Source organism: Pipistrellus hanaki, assembly GCF_964339955.1.
Source record: "Pipistrellus hanaki genome assembly, chromosome: 2".
NCBI classification, from domain to species: Eukaryota; Metazoa; Chordata; class Mammalia; order Chiroptera; family Vespertilionidae; genus Pipistrellus; species Pipistrellus hanaki.
The window spans coordinates 134,577,721-134,591,173 of record NC_140504.1 but is presented as its reverse complement, the minus strand read 5'-3'; the positions used below and the strand labels follow the sequence as shown (position 1 = coordinate 134,591,173).

The 13,453-nt window shown below is 44.5% G+C and overlaps 1 protein-coding gene across 2 annotated transcripts in view; it reads right to left on the bottom strand.

Annotated features, from left to right (window-relative positions):
• TGFBR3 (transforming growth factor beta receptor 3) overlaps positions 1-13,453 on the bottom strand; it is a 198,297-nt gene that overhangs the window by 162,019 nt on the left and 22,825 nt on the right. The window contains exon 2 of one of the 2 annotated variants that reach the window (XM_084873400.1): positions 7,025-7,199. In XM_084873400.1, coding sequence (XP_084729526.1) covers positions 7,025-7,090 — 66 coding nt within the window. In that variant the 5' untranslated portion in view covers positions 7,091-7,199. Of the gene's footprint in view, positions 1-7,023; positions 7,200-13,453 lie in introns of both variants that reach the window. The other variant, XM_084873401.1, reaches the window with a different exon arrangement.

The following is a 13,453-nucleotide window of genomic DNA, read 5'->3' as shown; positions in this document are numbered from 1 at the left end:
ATTTTTAATAAATATGGCGTCAGGGTATTTAATAAATATTAATAACAACTGAGGGAATATTTTTCCCTTCTGAAAAAAAAATTTTTTTTTTAAAGTTCTAGCCTGGAGTCTGATTATAGGAACGAGGTAGGGATCAGTGGGGAAGCCAGAGTTACAAACTAGGACAGCTCCAGCAGAAATGAGTTGTGCCTCGCTGTGTAACATTACCTTTTTTTAACACCCTTGTTAACCTACCTCACTTTTACCCAGCCAACTGGTACCGCCCCTCATTACCCAGTCTCCTCAGCCACAGCTGCACGTATCAACGCCCCCATGCTCACTAAACCAACACAAGTCTCCAACCTTGGTCTACTAAGTCACAAGGCAAGAATGAGAAAGGCAGCCCTGGCCGGTGTGGCTGGGTTGGCTGGAACATTGTCCCATGCACCGAAAGGTTGTGGGTTAGACACCTTGTCAGAGTATCTGTTCAGGTTGTGGGTTAGATCCCCAGTCGGGGTATGTATGGGAGGCAACTGACTAGTCTGTCTCTCTCTCTCTCTCTCTCTCTCTCTCTCTCTCTCTCTCCTTTCCTCTCTCTAAAACCAATTTAAAAAAAAAAAAAACCTATAAAAAGAAATGGGAAAAGGTAAAAGAGACACATAAAAGGAAGAACTAGGATAGAATTCCTTCCTTAACAACTGTGATGACGATGCCAAGGTGTAGCCCCGGCTGGTAAGTAATAGAGACACACCTGGTTTCTGCAGATGTGCCAGCCACTCTCACAGCTGGAGAGCGAGAAGCATCTGTGGAACTCACCCCCTCAAACCAAGTTCCTCATCAACACGTGGATCCCTCTGCCTGGAAGTTTTTCAAGACAGCCATTCAAAGGCATGCTGAAGCCAAGCTCCCCTAATTTAATCCTTACTGGTAAAAGTATTAAATTATGACAGTAAGGATTTTCCAGGTGTTTGCCGGGTCTGTGTTACAATTTGTGCATTAAGAACGAAGACTGATCTATGTTGTCACACGTGGTCCTCAGACCTGCAGCATCACCATCAGACGGGCCTGTTAAAAAATATACAGTCTACCCTGGCACGTCAGGTAAACTGTCACCTAAGGATCTTTGCACGCTTCCTTCTGCCTGAGATGTTCATTCCCCCTTACCTCACCACCTTCCGAGCTTTGCTCAAATCTGCTACAAGCATCTTTCCAGTTGAGGATGTCCCCAATCACCTCACTTTCAACAGTGTACTCTCCCACTAGTAATTTCTAGCCCTCTTGCCTACTTTGGATTTTTTTTTTTTTTAATGTAGTTTTTTGCTTTTTAAAATAAATAGAAAGTAGGCACTCTGGTGATAGCCGGCATTACAACTGATGCAACTTTTCCCTGAGTATCCAAAAGTGGAATTAAACACAAAAGTGGTTATAATCAGCACCTAAAATCAGTAACAATCACAGGCCGAATCAACTAGATGTGCCCCAGGGACTTAGGGTTTGTCAAGAGAAGGCCTTGTGGAATCTGCTTTGAACCTCCAAGCCTGTCCCTCCACGGCCCTTTCCATTCCCGGGTGGCAGCCCCACCCGCACCCTCCCCGCCGTCCTGCCATTATGAGCTGCAGCCTCGGATCACTCAATTGGCAGAAGGAAGAAACTATGGCAGGACCAGGCCGTTAATCTCGAGTCCAAGAGAAAGTACGCCAGCTCCGTTGGGGAGTATAATAGAAAAAGTATGAGCTCCACAGCGGCTTCCTCTCTGCCAGTGACTAGTTTTATGACTGTACATAAATAACCACTTTAACTTTTTAAAAAATTGATTTCTCTCATTATATAGCACATCTTCCTTCTCGAAGCCTCAGGTTTCTCAATGGTGAAATAAGTCTAATCACAGCAGTGGGGGTGGTGGCAGCGGTGACAATGATAAAAACAGTGATGATGATAAATGCCTGCCTCGCTGGGTTTCTGTAAGGATTAAATGAATCGATACGTGTAAGGTGCCCCTGGGTCCCGGTGGGTGCTGTTCCCCGAGGTGCTGAGGCCAGCAGGCCTGTCAGTCAGGACCGCCTGGCTGCAGAAGTGTGCTGAGTTCTGGTCTGACTGAGAGTTGAACCATCTTTCTGAATTGCTTTCCCTACGTCTCATTATGTTCTTTCTAGAAATGAAAAAAAAAACAATACCTGCCACCCCAGGGACTGCTATGAGAATGAAATGAAATGCTAGTTACAAGAGTGTTTTGGAAACTATAAATATAAAATGATATTGCAGGCATACCTCAGAGATATTACAGGCTGGGCTCCAGACCACCGCAATGAAGCGACTTGTCATCTTTTTTGCTGGTGGAGGGTCTTGCCTTCAATATGTAAAAAAAGCAATATCGCCCGGCCAGTGTAGCTCAGTGGTTGAGTGTCGACCTATGAACTAGGAAGTACCAGTTTGATTCCCAGTCTGGGCACATGCCCAGGTTGCAGGCTGAGACCCCAGTAGGGGGGCGTGCAGGAGGCAGCCAATCCATGAGTCTCCCTCATGGATGCTTCTACCTCTCTCTCCCTCTCCCTTCCTCCGTGAAATCAATAAAAAAAAAATATTTTTTAAAAATCGCAACATCTATGAAGCACAATAAAGGGATGTATGCTGGTGCTGTTATTAGCTTAGCCTCCCCCAAAGCTGCCAGCCTGTCCCCTTCTTAAACCAAGTATTAGCCAGCTGGCATCTCTACTTGCTGCCCCATGGATACAAACAGTTCAGAGCTTTCTTAGCAGGAAAATAGCTCCAACTGAAAACGTCTCTATTTTCCTGTGGACTATACCTGGAATTCCAGGTACATCTAGGACAGAGGAAAAGAACCGTGCTCACTCAATAGAAATGTGTGTGCACGTTGTGGGCGAGCCCCCAAAAGGATGCGTCTGCACCCAGTGGAACAGCGGAATGAGGGGAACAGCCAGCCATCCCCACCGGCAGCGCCGAGGCCAGCCCGGGTCCTGCAGCGCTCCCCTCGGCGGCACCCCTTCGGGAGGCCTGGCACCCGAGGCCAGTGGAGTGGGGACAAGTCCATCCCTTCCACCCAAACCAATTTCCCTGAATTCCGTCCGTGCCTCTTTTTCTCGTTATTACGGTTCCTGGGATCACAGCCCTGTGCAAACTCTGGCAAGCCTCCGAGGCAGCCGTTAATATTTTTTAAAGATGTGCAGTAGCACAACAGTTTTTAAAGTGAAAACGTAGTGAGCCTTAAACCCATAAGCGCAAGCATTTATTTTTTTAAACTCCCCATTCTTTTTAAGAGAGATAACAGGATCAAAGGTCAGGTGCCAAAACCTAAGGTCGTTTCTAATCAGAAGGCCTTCCGGTCCCTACGCAGCTCCTGTTCGCTGGTGTGGCCCTCCCGCCCCACAATGCTCTGCAATAACCGCGGTACAAGGGAAGGAGGGAAGTGTGAATGGTGTCAAAGCGACCCCTGACTCTGGGACGTGTCTTGCTGCCCCCTGCCTCCCTCACCCTCAGCCTCAAGCAGAGAAGGAGAAGCCCAGGCCAATCCATCGGGATCGAAAAGCAGCCCTGTCCTCTTCTAACGTGAGCTCATGGTGTGCGCTGCGCCCCATCCCGTCCTGGGCCCGGATCTGAGGCAGGCCTTTCACAGCCTTCGCCCTCCTGCTGCCAGGGGCCCCACAGCGGAGCCTCCTGGCCATGCCAGGGAAGAATGCAAATACAGAAGGCCTGTTCCTCGGTGTGCCTTCATTCTGATGGCTTGCACCTATCTCTTCTGAGGCCAAAGGGGTTTAATCTTGGTTCCAGGATGTCTCCTTGGGGCCCCGCAAGCAAACCCAGAGGCTCACTCACTCCACACTCAGGTTCTGCTCCACGGAGGCTGCGCTGGAGTGGCAGATGGGCTGGACTTGAGAGCCAACTGCCGGGGTTCAAGTCCCAGCTCTGGGACTTCATACACATTACGAACCAAGTCGAGCCTCATTTTACTTGTCTGCAAAATGCAGATCATGAGAGTAAAACTGAGGTTACCCGCCTCATCGTTTATCTTATAAAGACAAAATAAATGAGCTGGCAGAGAGCAAGCCCTGGGTAAATGGCAGCCTCCGTGCCGCGCACTCTTGTCCTTGAAGCTAATGAGGCCGTGCTCTCAGCCTCACTGTGTAAGCCCACAGTTTGAATTCTCAGATTAACTGTTTGCCTTTGGCTACAAGGGAATGGAAGAAGAGAGAATCCAAACCTCAAAATGATACCCACAAGCCTCACTCTGACATTCAAGGTCCTACACAATCTAGTCCCCTCCTCCCTTCCAAACAGACCTTTGGCCACATTGCCATACCAGTTTTCCAGATGGTCCGTTCTTTAAAAAACATCAGAAAACTACGTGCCACGTTCCGTGCTAGCCATGTTCTCCCACGTGGTCAACACAATGCCTCCCTCTTTTTAGATTCTGCCTGACCTGCAAAGCAGACTCACACCTAATGCTTCCACACAGCCGTCCCCAGCGGCTCTAACCCAGCAGGCTTCCCCTCAGAGGTCCTGTGGCTTTTACTCAGCATTCATCATACAGGGATCATTTAGCTACATGGTTATGCTTTATATGCCATATAACAAAGGGACGGATCTTACATGTGTTTATCTAGCCCTACGCGGCGAGAACTTACACTTAGCAAGGACTCAGTAACTGATTTACTAGATGTTTCAAGATGGCACAGAGCAAACCCATGATCATTCTTTTCCAACAAACACCTTCTGATCAATACTCCCTCTAGCACTGAGACCTAAAGGCTCCATCTACAGGCCTAGACCAAGTAGGTTCATGGCAAATCTGCCACTTGGATTGTGACCTTGAGGAAGTCACCTCGCCTGTCCATGCTTCAGTTCGCCCTCTGTAAATGCAGATAAAGTACCTGCCCTTCCTAAGGCAGTTATGAGAATGAAATTGAGATAACACTTTGAACAGGGCCTGGCACACAGTAATTAATTAATGACTCTGTCAATACTCAGTATTGTTATCATCACTACTATCTCCTTAATGTTCAACTCCCCTGTAATATCTGTAAAGCAGGGGTCCTCAAACTTTTTAAAGTGGGGGCCAGATCACGGTCCCTCAGAGAGCTGGAGGGCCGGATTATATGGACTACTAATTCCTACTGTAACACCTCAGCTGCGCTCACTGCCCAAAAAACCTGGCGGGCCGGATCAGACTCCTCTGCGGGCCGCATGTGGCCCGCGGGCCGTAGTTTGAAGACCCCTGCTGTAAAGTATGCTAGGCCTATGCAGAAAGCTACTAGGTGACAGCACTTACAAAACATTTCTCCCTTCTCCATTCATAGGCTGTTCAAAAGGCATCTCTACTTCAGTACTGCTCATCAGTGGCCTCATGTTGTTACAGAATCTGTAATTCTCCTGCACCTTTGATATTACTATCCACCTCAGCAAAGCTTTGATTGCATATACAAGTCAAAAAAGTATTTATCATGGCTTGAAAGAGGAAGGAGGGTCTTAGGCAAAATTGATTCACTATCAAATACATCAAACTCACGACTTTACGATGAGGTACCCTCTTCAGTTATGTTTTCCCATCTGTCCCCAGTGTCCATGAAAGTAGAAAATTCTGCTTCAAACCCATTAGGTTTGATTATACATCTTACCATCCAAACAGCACGTTTTCCATCAAGCCAATTCCCTCTCTCTACTACTCCTTTTCAATGAGATTTTAATTAAGATCAGTTTTAATGCACAGGCTAAAAGGCAAAAAACTCTTCAATCATGAGACAAAATTAAACCGCTGACAGAGAGAGAAAGGGCAGTTCAAATTCACATGCTGCCATTAAAAAAAAAAAAAAAAAAAAAAAAACATCTAGCAACTTTCTCTCAAGATATTTGCAATGAGGAAGACATCCTGCTTTCCAGTCTCATAAACCAAGTTCTGGAAACTGGCTTTTACTGAGTCTGTGCTGCTATATGATTACTAGTCTGAGTCTCCTGGAGCCCCCAGTTGGTGGTCTGGCTTCTTCATTACGGCACAGAGGGTAAGAGCATAGATGTAAAACTTGGCTCCTCCACTTCCCAGCTACATGACACTATGCAAGTTATCTAATCTCTCCATATCTCATTTCATCATCTGTAAAAGGAGAAAAATAATCAAACCTACCTCAGCGTTGTGATGAACTGAGCTCATGAAATAAGAATATGCTATTCATTGTTATATTCCATAGTTATTTAGCCCAGTGCCTGGCTGTAATGCACACTCAGTAGATAGTAATTATCATTGTTATCATCTCAACTGTGTGTGACTTCAATAGCCAAAACCAAGATGCTAATCATTTGTCAAGTCAGTATGTTTCTTGTTGAGACCAGCCAGTTTCAAGAACTGGTCCAACAAAACCATTTTATGTAGTCCATTACAGAGCAGACACAAAGCAAGTGATAGCAAAACAGAGCAAATTGAGCTTCCAAGTGTGTTAAGTAACTCTGAGTGCCAACACTAAGACACTGATATGGAGGATCTGATATTCTTATTTAAGCAACAGAGTTCCAACCAAGTCATTTGTTTCTTCTCATCTCCAATCTCATACTCTGATGTACATTTCAGTGCCTTTTACAAAAGTTAAAGACTTAAATATCTGAAATAGACAAAATTAAATACCTTCTAAGCAGCCTATGCCAAGTGTGTCTCCTCCGTTTAGAAGACCATTTATTTTGTAATAAAGAACAAAAAGACCTTCTTCAAATTCTTATTTAGAACAAGAAAGTAAATGTAATCTATGCATGTGATAAAATTAAGTGGGCTTAAACCCTAGCTTATTGGTTCTCTACCCACCTCAACACCTGAAGGTTAGTGAGGTATCCAAATCACTGACATTAAAATGTCTAGCACCAGGCTATCAAAATGTAACAGGCAAATAAACTATGTGTCTGTATAGAAATCAAATATTTTATTTCCCTGAATAACATAAATACTCATGTTTTGCATAAATGTCACATGCCCTAAATTTTCCTAACCTGAGGAAACATATATCCAAAAGAATATAATAAACATGCAGTTTGGATGATGCATCTTACCTGCTGTCGCTAAACAGGAGCTCATTAGGGCGAACATGGCAATCACATGAGGAGGAGGCATTTTCATTTCTCCAAAAGCGTGTCCCGTTCAGTCACCTCCGCCGGCAGTTCTTCGGATCGAAATCTTTGCAAATCAGATGTGGCCTTAAAATCCTTCTTTCCAAGTGTCACGTTGTCTGTAAAAATAAACATATTCCGAGAAGAAAACTTAATGCAGGAACTTCTTTTCATAAACATAGATTAGGGTGAAATGAAGAACTTCTAAAGAGGTTAAGATAAATTTATCTTAAAAGATGCCCAAACAGCACTCAAGCAAACTGAGAAGGGAATGATAATTACTTACTAAAGGTTTTTATAGCAGATACTACTTTTTCAAAACCACATTTAATTTTGACATTTTTTTCTAATTTTTGTTTGTTTGTTTTGGTTCTTGTTAACCCTCACCCGAGGATAGTTTTCCTTTTTGTTTTTTATTTTTAGAGAAAGTGAAAGGGAAAGGGAGAGACAGAGACAGAGCAACGTCAATGTGAGAGAGACACATCAATTAGTTGCCTCCCACATGCACTCCAACCAAAGCTGGGGATCGAGCCTGCAAATGAGGTATGTGTCCTTAACCAGAATCAAACCCAGGACCATTTCTTTAGTGTGGTGGCTGACACTCTTATCCACTGAGCCAGACCGGGTAAGACTATTGATATTTTAAATCTTTAGTTTCCTATAAAGTTGTCAGAACCACAGAAGAAAAGCAAGGTGCCCCTATTGTGGCACTAACGCAATCAGTGACACTTGATTCATGAATTCCCTAGTGCTAGCAGGAAAACACAGCCCGGCCATTGTGGCTCAGTGGGCGAGTATCGACCCATGGACCAGGAGGTCTTAGTTTGATTCCCAGTCAGGGAGGCGTGCAGGAGACAGCTGATCAATGATTCTCTTTCATCATTGATGTTTCCGTCTCTCTCCCTCTCCCTTCCTCTCTCAGAAATCAATAAAAACCTTTTTTATAAAGAAGAAAATAAAAATAGCTCTGACTAGAGACTCAATCTAATGTTAAAATGACAGTTATTGCAGGGATCAAATTAAAATAGGTTTAGAATCAATTTGAAAAATATCCGTTAAAAGGCAAGAGTCTTATTTCAACTGTTTGCCAGGTTTCTAGCAGGAAAAAAAGTCTTCCCCGTCTCTTAGCCCCATCTGAGACTACCTGGTTCCTGGACTAAAGACTCCGGAGGTCCTCTCGAACATTTTCCAATCCATAGAACCCTGAATGGCAAGTTTTGGGGTAGTTTGCTTAACTTGACTCTCCTCCCTATGGCCCTAGAGGTTACCTCATTTAGTTATTTCCGGTCTTGTATCCCTGAGCCTGGCACAACCCACAAAAGCTGTCCAATTTGACAAACATTTATTGAGCACCTACTATGCTCCAAGCATTGTTTAAGACAGGGGTAAGGAAATCATTTGGTCGGGCCCTGTCAAGGCAACCACAGGCAGGACTCGAAATTCAATAAATCTAGGAGCTTTTTTCATAGCAATATAAATGTATATCAAGTGAATTATATCAAACGGATGATGTTATAAATAGCCAAATGGCCCTTGGCAGAAAAAAAGCTTCCCCACCCCTTCCCAAACCCAAGGAGATATAATCAAAGTTTAACAAAGACTCCGGGTAGCATGTTCTCTCTCTGGAGAAGCCCCAGGCCAACCACAGTGCCAAAAGTACCCTTCCAATAAGCCTTGCCACCACACCTCAAATCCTCTGTGCGTGTATCCTTGAAATGCATTTTCTGCGATACCGTGTAAGAATCCTATTTCCAGCCCTGGCCAGCGTGGCTCAGTTGGTTGAGCATTGCCCTGTACACCGAAGGGTCACTGGTTTGATTCCCAGTCAGGGCATTTATCCAGGTTGTGGGTCCAATCCCCGGTCAGGGCACATACAGGAAGCAACCAATCAATGCTTTTCTCTCACACATCAATGTTTCTCTCTCCTTCCCTTCTTTTCTCTCTAAAAAATAGTCAATTTAAAAAAAAATAAAAAGAATCCTATTTCCAGACCTTGCCCAGGGCAGACCCAGCGTGGTCCCTATCCACCTACTGAAAGAGCTGAGGGCAGTGATGGGAAGGGCGAGGAGCCTTTTCACTGAATTGCCATTTGAGTTTTATACCATTTGGGTTTTGAAAGTATTTCCTATGCAGAAATAATAACAATAAAGTTCTAACTTCTAAAGGAATTTCTTAGACACATCTTGAAACTAAATTATATGTGCAGGAGGCACTTTGGTTCAATCTTAGTATATGATAGTAATTAAAAGCCTCCTATGAGCCCCGCTGATGTGGCTGGATGGATTGAGTGTCATCCCATGCACCAAGAGGTCACCAATTCGATTCCCGGTCAGGCAACATGCCCAGGTTGCAGGCTGGATCACCAGTAGGAGGTGTGCAGGAGGCAGCCGATTGATGTTTCTCTCTCATGGATGTTTCTATTTCTCTCTCCCTTAAACATTTTTTTAATCCTACTAAGACTAGAATAGGGATGGCAGTTAGAAGCCTGCCTAGGTTTGAGTCCACTCTGTCACCTACCAAATAGGTGCTATTGGGCCGAGTCAGGCCCATTGTTCTCCATACATGAACGAATCCTGTGGGTTAATTTGAAAATGTAGTGCACACACACAGCTCAATATATATTAATACTAAGAGTAGTGCCAAACACATAATAAGCAATCAATAAGTATTAGCTATGACATCATTTTTTGGCCATTCTTTGTGAGGTATACAGGGTGAGCAAAAGTAGATTTGTAGTCGTGAATATGTGCGACATGGGTTGAGTCTTGTATTGTTATTTATTATTGTATTATTTTCCATACGAACAACTGCAAACCTACTTTTGCCCCCTCCCTGTATTTATGCCAACAAAGTAAGACAAGTGGGATGTGGTTATTTATATAATTCTTAGCTAGTGTACAAGCAGTTCAAATCTTTTGTTTATTGAAAAATAAACATTCCACCAGACCCTAAAAGGAGATAAGCTAAAGAATAGAATCACTAAAATAACAAAACTGCCTGTCCAGTTGAGGCACACATCCCTGGTGCCGGAACGAACCTGTCTCGAAAACGGACTAAATTGTAAAGATAAAGTTACAGGTCACGAAATTGATGCCCATCACCCCTCGAAGTCCAACATCTCTGTCACTGTCACGCCACATCACCTCCGATGACATGGAAGTCTCGGCTGTTACCTGAACAAACCAACCACAGCAAACAGAATTTGTCCTTATTTTTTACGGTCAAAAAATTCGATTTCCTGACTAAACTGGTAAGAAAAACCTCTCTAAAAAAAATAAAAAAATAAAAAATAAAAACAATACACAAATGCTAAAGGCCATTTTCATAAAGCACAACTCCATAAAGAGATCTCAGAGAAGATGGCTTCCCGGAGGATGTTTGTGGAACACATAAACTACACCCTGCGCGGGGCTCGTGGGAGTCGTTAATGAGCTCATGCCACCCCTGCCCGCAGCTGCAGAGGGTCTGCGGGCCGGTGCTCGTTAATCCCGGGGCTTACACCGGGTCTGAATAAACCGGTGGAAAAGAAAGGCAAGCGGTTCTATTAAAAATATAGGCTGCAAATTGCTGACAAGAATATTGGGCAATTATTAAAATGCAGCAATTACAGATATAATAGAGCCAAGCCAAACAGTCTTGATGCCCAAAGGCAAACCACAGCAAGTTTACACCGGATCTTAAAACATCTCTGAGGAAATCCAGGACAAGTTGAAACGACACGCTGCTTGCCTCTAACAAAGAAGGAACTTTTCCTCTTTTAGCTTAAAAGCCCCTCCATAATATAACTTATTCAAAAAGAAAATAAACTGCGGGGAGTTTTTGTCTCATCTCCCCAATGTGGTGACAGGACCCTGCAGCAGAAGAGAATGAGGAGCGAAGTGTGACGTTCCCCTTTGGTGGAACGCCGGTTTGAGCCGAGACTCGCACACATCAACGCCTTAGCACACAGTGGAGGGCTGGGTTTCCCACCTGGAAGAACGCCGGGTGATCGATGGCTTCCAAAAAGTTATAGATTTGAAGTGAAACCAGGGAAGCACAAACTCCCCATTCTTCTGTGAGGTTGTATCACACCCAGTGTGCAGGAAGCAGGGACTCCCCACTTGGCTTTCCTGACCTCCCTGAATCTCCTGGACTTTGGGAACTTCATGCTTCCTTTAGAAATACAAATAGGGCACTCTGAGATCCGGAAAGAACAATTTAGGGTCTGGTCATTTTGCCCGAATTTCAAATGTGTCCTATCAAAGGGTGCCAGAACTTTCCGTAACCTCAACGGAACAGAAGAACATTCTGAGTGAGTGCTTACTGGATTTTTTTTTTTTTTTTTAAATCCTCACCCAAGGATATGTTTTTATGGATTTTGAGGGAGAGGGGGAGAGAGAAAGAAACATCATCGATGAGAGAGAAACATGGATCGATTGCCCTAGCCAGGTAGCTCAGTTGGTTAGACTCTTTCCAATACACCAAGGTTGTGGGTTTGATCTCTGCCCACTCAGGGCACATACAAAAAGCAGAATAACAAGTTGCTGTTTCTCTCTCTCAAATCAATTAAAAAATAAATAAATAAATAAAGTTTTTTTTAAAAAGTTTAAAAAAGAAAGAAACATCAATCAATTGCCTCCCCCATGCACCTAGATGGGGGTCCAACCTGAAACCTAGATACGTGCCCTGACTGGGAATGGCAACCTTTTATATATAGGACGACGATCCAACCAACTGACCCACTCGACCAGGGCTGGATTTTTTTTTTAAGATGAATGTGATACTGATTCTTTTTTTTTTTTTTCCTAAATATATATTTTATTGATTTTTTCACAGAGAGGAAGAGAGAGGGATAGAGAGTTAGAAACATCCATGAGAGAATCATTGATCAGCTGCCTCTTGCACACCCCCTACTAGGGATGTGCCTGCAACCAAGGTACATGCCCTTGACCGGAATCGAACCCAGGACCCTTCAGTCCGCAGGCCGATGCTCTATCCACTGAACCAAACCGGTTTCAGTGATACTGATTCTTCTAATTTAAGTCCTTCTGTCTTTATCTGAGACCATTAAACTGAGCATACTGTCCCACATTCCCTACTGACCCAACAGAGTGCCTGGGTGAAGACCACGAGGAGCTGAAAAACCCCCACCCAAACAAGTCCTGAGAACCATCCTGAGTTAAACCAGTGTTCAGAAAGAACTGGTTGGGCACAGCATGCCCTGGGTCAACCAGGGTGTTTTCTAAAAGAGCAGATCTTATTCTATCTTAGAGGAAATTCATAGCAGAATGATGTCCGGCAGCAATAAAAACTACTCACTTCCTCTAAATGGCTAACACAGCTGGCTCTATATACATGAGATTACTCAAAATCAAAACTTACAGCCAATCAAGTTCCCAACTGAAAGAATTAGCATGCTGAAGACATAGGAACAGTTTTTAAAGCTGGAGGAGGTCAAGATGATTTAATGAAAGAGGAGCCAATCCTCACAACCAGCACTTGCCCAAAATAATATGGCAGAGTTAGCACTCGAAACCGGGTATGTCCATGACCGGCACTGTACCTCCCAGCTCCAGGTCTGTTGCCACAAGCTGGGAACTACTTTCTCCCCCTCAATATTCAATCTCTGAAACCAGAACGCTTTTCCAAAGAGAGGGCATATCTAGTGGAATAAAAACATCACCTCTCTCTCTGCCGTGGCTGCCATCAGACAATGGCATTTCCATGTTGACATATGCGCTCTGCACAAATCACTACTGGTCACAAACTGACCTGACCTCAGGACAGTGGGTGGCAGCTTTAAACAATAAACAGTCCTTGGTAATGCTGCACTCCAAGGTCTTTGAAAATCCAAAGGACAAGATGAAGCACAAACCTATGCATTGTTATATCTTAACACTAAAACTGTTTGTACCCCCAGCATCATAATAAAAGGCTAATATGCAAATGGTCATCATGCTGTCACACCGTCACGCCTTAATGCCAATCACCAGGGACCTGAGGTTGCCTGGCACCGGGCCAGGGCGGGGGACCTGAGACTATGCCCCCTCCCCAGTGGGGTTTGACAAGGGACCTGAGACCATGACCCTGCCCAGCGGGGCTTGACAGGGGAACTGAGGCTGCACCCCCCATCCCAGCACCAGGGCAGGGGGACCTGAGGCCATGCCCCCCTGAGGCCGCACCCCCTACCCCAGCGCTGAACGGGGGGGGGGGGGCAACACATGGACCTGAGGCCATGCCTCCTGCTCTGGGCCCGGACATGAGGCTGCATCTTCCCTCCCCCCTCCCCTCAGCAGGGCTTGACAGAATAGAATAATAGAATAGAACACTTCTATTATAGAGAAAGGGAAAATAGCAATATTAAAATATTTCTTCTAATTAATTCCCTTTTAAT